The sequence below is a fragment of the Jaculus jaculus genome, chromosome 12 (genome assembly GCF_020740685.1).
Source record: "Jaculus jaculus isolate mJacJac1 chromosome 12, mJacJac1.mat.Y.cur, whole genome shotgun sequence".
NCBI lineage: Eukaryota > Metazoa > Chordata > Mammalia > Rodentia > Dipodidae > Jaculus > Jaculus jaculus.
In genome coordinates, this window is record NC_059113.1 from 6,130,744 (window position 1) to 6,139,265 (window position 8,522).

General features: G+C 48.1%; 1 protein-coding gene across 1 annotated transcript in view; it reads left to right on the plus strand.

Annotated features, from left to right (window-relative positions):
• Positions 1–2,983, plus strand: part of Asgr1 (asialoglycoprotein receptor 1) — a 6,724-nt gene extending 3,741 nt beyond the window's left edge. Inside the window, exons 3-9 of the mRNA XM_004669175.3 lie at positions 671–787; positions 926–1,021; positions 1,114–1,182; positions 2,009–2,095; positions 2,195–2,346; positions 2,422–2,528; positions 2,656–2,983. Of these exons, the coding sequence (XP_004669232.2) occupies positions 671–787; positions 926–1,021; positions 1,114–1,182; positions 2,009–2,095; positions 2,195–2,346; positions 2,422–2,528; positions 2,656–2,812 (785 nt within the window). The 3' untranslated portion in view covers positions 2,813–2,983. The remainder of the gene's footprint in view (positions 1–670; positions 788–925; positions 1,022–1,113; positions 1,183–2,008; positions 2,096–2,194; positions 2,347–2,421; positions 2,529–2,655) is intronic.
• Positions 2,984–8,522: the final 5,539 nt, after the last annotated feature.

The following is an 8,522-nucleotide window of genomic DNA, read 5'->3' on the forward strand; positions in this document are numbered from 1 at the left end:
TTTTTGAGGTAGGGTCTCACTCTGACCCAGGCTGACCAGTAATTCACTGTGTGGTCTCAGGGTGGTTTTGAACTCATGGTGATCCTCTTACCTCTGCCTCCCGAGTGCTGGGATTAAAGGCGTGTGACACCGTACCCAGCTAAGTTCATTTGCAGTGTATACTTCCTGATCGGCTGGTTGGTTCATAGTCTGCAGAGTCTCCTGCCTATTCTTCATGCTGCTGGTGACTGTTTGCCCCCAGCGGCTCCTATAGAACTTTCCAGCACTATGGGACTAGCCAGGCGGGAGTTAGTTTCCCTTTCAGTTCCAGCATGATACTCCGATGCTTTGTGACAGCAGCCAGGTGTCTTACCTTTTAATTCTGGCAGGTAATCAATTTTTTTTTGGCATTGTTTTGGGAACCGCATGGGTCTCCTTGACCCAATAGCTTACTGTGCCGGGAGGAACCCAATTCTGGGCCTGGGGAGTTACTACCAGCCAGAGTCCATGATTTTAAAGTAAACTTTTGTCAACCTTCTGTCCAGACCATCTCCCTCCCCCCCACCCCCATTTCTTAGCCTATATGGTTCCTATTAGTTTCCTGGAGAGCTTAGCCTAGTTCCCCGCCCGGGACTCAGGAGCTGCGCCCCTGCTGGCCTGCGTCCCCAGCTCCGGACACCTTGTCTTGCAGGGCCGCCTCTCCGCCAGCCTCTCTTGCAGCGCCTCTGCTCGGGACCCCGCCTTCTCCTGCTCTCCCTGGGCCTCAGCCTGCTGCTGCTGGTGGTGGTCTGTGTGATCGGATCCCAAAGTGGGTGACCGGGACTAGGAAAAGAAGGGGCCAGCTGTGGAGGGGGGGGTGTTTGTGAAGGACAGTGGTGCGGGGCGTGCTGGGTGCAGTGGGGGCCGGGCATGCCCAGGTTGTCCTACCGAGTCCTCTCCCAAGCAGACGCCCAGCTGCGGCGCGAGCTGCGGGCTCTCGGGGAGACCCTCCGGAACTTCACGGCGAGCACCGAGGCGGAGGTCAAGGCCCTGGGCACTCAGGGTGCGGTCCCAGGGCGAGGGGCGGGGGGGGGGGTCCGTGGGGTGCCGAGGGGCGATAGCGATGTCAGGATGCTGAGCAACTTTCACTCTCAGGAGGCAGCGTGGGAAGAAAGATGAAGCTGCTGGAGACCCAGCTGGAGAAGCAGCAGGATCTGAGTGAAGGTTGGTGCGTGCGTGCGTGCGTGTGCGTGTGTGCGTGTGTGCGTGTGTGCGTGTGTGCGTGTGTGCGTGTGTGTGTGTGTGCGTGCGTGCGTGTGTGTGTGTGTGTGTGTGTGTGTATGTAAGGGCGTGGGAAGGGAGTCGCTCAGGACAAATCAAAAGGCATTTTTGAGGCTGGAGAGATGGGTTAGCGATTAAGGCACATGCCTAGGAAGTCTAAGGACCCAAGTTTGATTCTCTAGGTCCCACTTAAGCCAGATGCACAAGGTGGCACATGCGTCTGGAGTTCATTTGCAGTGGCTAGAGGCCCTGGTGCACCCATCTCTCTCTCCCTGTCTCTAACAAATACATATAAATAAATCTAGCTGGGCATGGCGGTGCACACCTTTAATCTCAATACTTGGGAGGCAGAGGTAGGAGGATAGGCCTGAGTTCAAGACCACCCTGAGACTACAGAGTGAATTCCAAGTCAGCCTGAGCTAGAGCGAGACCCTACCTCAAAAAACAAAACAACAATAAATAAAACTAAATCTAAAAAAATATATATTTTTTGAAAAGCATTTTGGGCCAGGCTTGGTGGTGCACACCTTTAATCACAGCACTCATAGGGCAGAGGTAGGAGGATTGCGATGGGTTCGAGGCCACCCTGAGACTACATAGTGAATTCCAGGTCAGCCTAAGCTAGAGCGAGACCCTACCTTGAAAAACAAACAGCAACAACAACAACAAACAAAAAAAAGCATTTTGGTCAGGACATCTATGATTGGCTTCCCATGTTCACGCTGACCTCACCCTCCTTTCCTCTCGCTCTGTCCTGCACCTCCCCCAGATCACTCCAGCTTGCTGCTCCATGTGAGCCAATTTGTGTCTGACCTACGGAGCTTGAGCTGTCAGATGGCCGTCCTTCAGGGCAATGGTGAGGGACATGGAGCATCCAGACCCACTTTCCTGACCCCTCCCTCTGCCCCACCCCCTCTCAGTTCCTCAGCCTGCCTCACTCCTTCTTCTGTCTCAGGCTCTGCGAGGACCTGCTGCCCCATTAACTGGACAGAATTCAAAGGCAGCTGCTACTGGTTCTCCAACTCTGGAAGGGCCTGGCGGGAGGCTGAGAATTACTGCCAGCTGGAGAACGCCCACTTAGTGGTGGTGACTTCCTTGGAGGAGCAGGTGAGGCCCTCGGGAGTTCTACCGGAAGGCTGGTTCACGTTAAGGGGAGGTCACCAGTTCTTTTTCTGTCCCCAGAAATTTGTCCAGCACCACATGGGCCCTATTAACACTTGGATTGGCCTAACTGACCAAGATGGGCCCTGGAAATGGGTAGATGGAACTGACTACGAGAAAAGCTTCAAGTGAGTGTATGCCTCATGCAGCTGGTGCCCTGCCTGGGAGACGGCCCCACACTTGCAGCCCGCGGCCCCGAGGTGGGAGGGCTTCTGTGACTACGGTTGAGAGTCTGGTTTTCTCTCCTGTCTGCAGGAACTGGAGGCCGGACCAGCCGGACGACTGGTACGGACATGGGCTAGGAGGAGGAGAGGACTGCGCCCACTTCACCGCTGATGGCCGCTGGAATGACGATGTGTGCCAAAGACCCTACCGCTGGGTCTGTGAGACCGGGTTGGGCAGGGTCAGCTAGGACCCTCCCTCCCCTAATCTATCCACTTGTCTTCGGCCGTGGGGGCTTGGGATAGAGACTCCTATCTGAGGGTTTGGGGATTTTCATCTGGAATTTTTTGTTTGTTGGTTTGTTTTTAGAGGCAGGGTCTCACCCTAGCCCAGGCTGATTTGGAATTCACTTTGTAGTCTCAGGCTGGTTTCAAACTCACAGTGATCCTCCTACCTCTGCCTCTTGAGTGCTGGGAGAATTATTTTTTTTAAAGCAGGATCTCACTCTAGCTCGGGCTGATTTGGAACTCCCTCTGTAGCTCAGGTTGGCCTTGAACTCACGGCGCTCCTCCTACCTCAGCCTCCCGAGTGCTGGGATTAGAGGCGTCCGCCACCACACCGGCTTTCATCTAGAATTTTAAGGGAAGGAGAAAGATGGTGTTTGAGGGATGTACTGTGATGATTGGAAGATTGTTGAAACCCATGACATCCCGTGCCATGTGCAGCTTGCTATTCTCAACTTTTTAAATATAGAGTAAAAGGAAAAGAAATACCTAAAGAGTTGGGCATGGTGGTGGCACACGCCTCTAATCCCAGCACTCGGGAGACAGAGGTAAGAGGAGCGCCATGAGTTCAAGGTCACCTTGAGAGACTATATACTGAATTCCAGTCATTCTGGGTTTAGAGAGAGACCCTACCCCAAAACAAAACAAAACAAAACAAAACAACAACAACAACAAAAACCCCTAAACATTTGTAAACTGTCTGGTCATTGGTGATGGAAGCCAGGAGTGGGTTGGTTGGCTTTATGATGCCTTGGGCTGTCAGTGGCACCATGAAAACGGAATGGACTTTGAGCATGTGGCCTGGTGAGGCTGTTGGCTTTGCTTTTACATGCACATGGGAGTTATTCTGTTCCCGAGTCTACCAGTGGCAGTATCCACGGAGAAGCGAGCCTCACCCAGTGCTGAACGCTTCAAACCTTGAACGAAGCTCACTGGTCTGTTGCATTCATCACGGAAATGGAAGTTGTACACGCATGGCCACGAACTTACAGTCACCAACAGGAAGACCACCAGGGTCATGCAAGAGAAGCCCTGATCTCAGCTGGGGATAGGAGTGAGATAGGCCAGCCACAGACATGTCATAGATGTGGAATTGACGAGTGCGAAGAGTGTTTGCCTACAGTGAACACTTTAACTAAGCACTGCTCTGGCTAGGACAAAGAAGTTATGAATGAAAAAAAAAGAAGTTATGAATGAACACAAAAGTATCTTTATGCCCATGCTGGGTGTGGTGGTGCACGCCTTTAACCCCAACACTCGGGAGGCAGAGGTAGAAGGATCACCGTGAGTTCAACCCAGCTGGGGACTACATAGTGAATTCCAGGTCAGCCTGGGCTAGAGAGACCCTAACACACACACACACACACACACACACAGTTTCACAACTTTCCCAAATAGCAGCCACCACCTGGAGAACCAAGTGTTCAAATAAATGAGCCTGTGAGGAGTATTGCTTATTTAAACTATAACTGTAACATCATCAAAATAAAGCAAAGTAATTCATAAAAATACAACACTAGTTAATGAGGTATAAAATAAAAATGAGGATTAATTAAAAATCTGATTATTTTTCTTTGTGAAATAGTCTGCTTTTTGTTTTTGTTACTGTTCTTTTTTTCCCCCTTAAAACAGTTTTATTTGTTTGTGAGGGGGAGAAAGAGAGACTGAGTGAATACAGGTATATCAGGGCCTTTTGCTCCTTCAAATGAACTCCAGGTGCATGTGCCAATTTATACATCTGGCTTTATATGAGTACTGGGGAATTGAACCTGGGCTGAAGGGCTTTGACAGCAAGGGTCACTGAGCCAGCTCCTCAGCCCTGAAAATCTGATTCTTAGAGAAGGTTGATTTGGAGGAGGATTAAAGGAGCCGCAGGCACTATTTTATGGTGCTGGGGATGAGATCCACCTCCTTTAGTTAGGCTGTGGGCCTGGAGAGATGAATAAGCAGTTAAGGCATTTGCCTGTGAAGTTTAAGGACCAAGGTTCAGTTCCCCAGGACCCACATAAGCCAGATGCACAAGGTGGTAGATGCAACTGGAGTTCACTTGCAGTGCCCAGAGGCCCTGGTGTGTCCATTTTCTATCTCTATATCTGCCCCTTTCTCTTCTCTCTCTCAAATAAGTACTTTTTGCCTCCTTAGAGCTGTATTGGGACTAGAGGTAGCTCAGTGTTAAAGCACTTGCCTAACCTACTAAAGGAGGCTAATGCGTCCCAGGCTCCCCTCACGGTGTGGCCCCTGCTCCTGATTGTGGGAAACACAATCATTTAACTTATTTATTTATTTATTTGACAGAAAGAGAGAGAGAGAGAGAATGGGCACATCAGGGCCTCCAGCCACTGCAAACAAAATCCAGATGCATGAGCCCCCTTGTGCATCTGGCTAACGTGGGTCCTGGGGAATCTAACCTGGGTCCTTAGGCTTTGCAGGCAAATGCCTTAACCGCTAAACCATCCCGCCAGCCCTCATTTAACTTTTTATTTATTTATTTGGTTTTTCGAAGTAGGGTCTCACTCTAGCCCAGGCTGACCTGGAATTCACTACGTAGTCTCAGGGTGGCCTCGAAGTCACAGTGCCCCTACCTCTGCCTCCCAAGTGCTGGGATTAAAGGTGTGCGCCACCACGCCACAGCTGGATTTAACTTTTAAGTATAACGTTCAGTGGGGCTTAATAGTGACTTGAATCCATATCATTGCACTGATTGGATTTTTTTTTTTTTTTTTCAAATTAGGGTCTCACTCTAGCTCAGGCTGACCTGGAATTCACTATGTAGTCTTGGGGTGGCCTTCAACTCATGGTGGTCCTCCTACCTCTGCCTCCCCAAATACTGAGTGCTTGGGGTTAAAGGTGTGCACCCCCATGCCAGGCTGACCACACCCTGCTGTATTCTTTTATTTTATTTTCTTTTTGTTTACTTACTTGAGAATGACAGACAGAGAAAAAGTGAGATCGATAGATAGAGAATAGGCATGCCAGAGCCTCCTGCCACTGCAAACAAACTCTAGATGCATGTACCACCATGCATCTGGTTTATGTGGGTCCTGGAGAATTGAGCCTTGAGCCAGGGTCCTTAAACTTCACAGGCAAGTGCTTAACCACTAAGCCATCTCTCCAGCCCGTATTCTTTTTTATGGTCGAATATGTATTGTGCCTACCACAGTTTGCTGTTTCACTTGCCATTTGGACACCTGGGTCGCTTCTACTTTTGGCTATTTTAAATAATACTGCCGTGAATATGTCCCTGAGTCCCTGCTTTCTGTCCTGGGCATATAACTAAATGTAGAATTGCTAAATTTATGACTTTATTTTTTTTTTGTTTCAAGGTAGGATTTTGCTGTATCCCAGGTTGACCTGGAATTCACTATGTAGTCTCAGGGTGGCTTTGAACTCAAGGTGATCCTCCTACTTCTGCTTCCCAAGTCCTGGGATTAAAGGTGTGCACCTCCACGCTTGGCTACAGTAGCATTTTTATTGTGTGTGTGTGTGTGTGTGTGTGTGTGTGTGTGTACGTGCTCACACACTTTGCTGGAGACTGAACCTTGTGCATGCTGGGCATGTTTCTTGCACCCTGAGCCCACTGCAGCATTAAAAGAATACTTTGTCAGGTGTGGTGGCCCATGCCTTTAATCCCAGCACTCTGGAGGCAGAGGTAGGAGGATCACTGTGAGTGAGACCAGCCTGAGACTACATAGTGAATTCCAGGTCAGCCTGGGCTAGAGAGAGACTGTACCTCGAAAAACTTGAAAAAATAAAAATAAAAAAAAGTAAAAAGAATATTTTAATGAGGCATTATGTACTTATAGGAACATACACATGTCAAAGTCCATAAATTGAACACATACAGTCAGGCACCCGATCATGAAACATCATCAGCACCCGGGACATATTGTGTCTCCTTTAGCCAATACTCTGCCCCCTCCTTTTTTTTTATTTTTTGAGGTAGAGTCTTGCTCTAGTCCAGGCTGACATGGAACTCACTCTGTAGTCTCAGGGTGGCCTTGAACTCATGGGGATCCTCCTACCCCAGCCTTCTGAGTGCTGGGATTGAAGGCGCGCGCCACCACACCTGGCCCTACTCCCCCATCTTCTGACAACATAGGTCATCTTTGCCTGGATTTGTTTCAAGTAAATGAAACCATACCATAGATACTCTTCAAAAAATACTTTATTTATTTATTTGATAGAGAGAGAAAGAGACAGAAAGAAGAAACAGAAAGGAAGAGAGAATGGGTGCACCAGGACCTCCAGCCACTGCAAATGAAAGTCCAGATGCATGCACTACATTGTGCATCTGGCTTAGATGGGTACTAGGGAATCAAACCTGGGTCCTTAGCCTTCCCAGGCAAGTGCCTTAACCACTTAGATATCTCTCCAGCCCCATATATACTCTGTATATATGTCTGTATCTCTCAGCTTGTAAATAAATAATATAAAATATTTTATATATATATATATATATATATATATATATATATATAAATATATAAAGTCTTGAGCCAGGTGTGGTGGCACAGATCACTGTGAACTCACAGCCAGCCTAGGACAAAAGAGTGAGTTCCAGGTTAGCCTGGGCTGGAGTGAGAGCCTGTCTTGTGCGTGCGTGTGTGTATGCATGTGTATATGAGTATTGGATGACATCATTCAGACCATGAAAGTCTGCAAGCTGGTTAAACCACATCCTGTGAGTGACTTTAGGGAAGTTGTTGGAGTTCTTTAAACTTTATTTTGCTTGTCTGTAAGGTGGGTTGAGTTTATTAAGTAAATAAGGGATCTAGCTAAAAATTGAAGAGTTGGGCTGGAGGGATGGCTTGGAGGTTAAGGTGTCTACAAAGCCAAAAGGACTCAGGTTCGATTCCCCAGGACTCATGTTAGCCAGATGCACAAAGAGGGCTCATGTGTCTGGAGTTTGTTTGGCTGGAGGCTCTAGCGTGCCCATTCTCTCTCCCTCTTTCTTGGTCAAATTAAAAAAAAACATACTAAGAAAAAAAAGTGAAGAGTTGCTGGGTGTGGTGGCGCATACCTTTTATCCCAGCACTCGGGAGGCAGAGGTAGGAGGATCACCATGAGTTCAAGGCCACCCTGAGACTACATAGTGAATTCCAGGTCAGCCTGGACTAGAGTGAGACCCACCATGAAAAAACAAAGAAGCAAACAAAAAAAGTGAAGAGTTTATTAAGATAAAGATGGTAGCTGGGCATGGTGGTGCATGCCTTTAATCCCAGCCCTGGGAAGGCAGTGTCTTGCCACTGTAAATGAACACCGGGCACACGTGCTGCCTTTTGTTTCTGTCTTTATGTGGTGCTGGGGAATTGAACCTGGGCTGGAAGGCTTTGTAAGCAAGTGCCTTTAACTGCTAAGCCAGCTCCTCAGCATCTCCCTTCAATTGTTCTCCCTGCTTTCCTTCCCTCCCTCCTTTTCCCTTCTTCCTCTTTTCTTCCCTCCCTTCTTTTTTTTTTAATTTTTTTAAAATTTTTTTTAACATTTTCCATGATTATAAAATATATCCCATGGTAATTCCCTCCCTCCCCACCCCCACACTTTCCCATTTGAAATTCCATTCTCCATCATATTACCTCCCCATTACAATCATTGTAATTACATATATACAATATCAACCTATTAAGTATCCTCCTCCCTTCCTTTCTCCACCCTTTATGTCTCCTTTTCAACTTACTG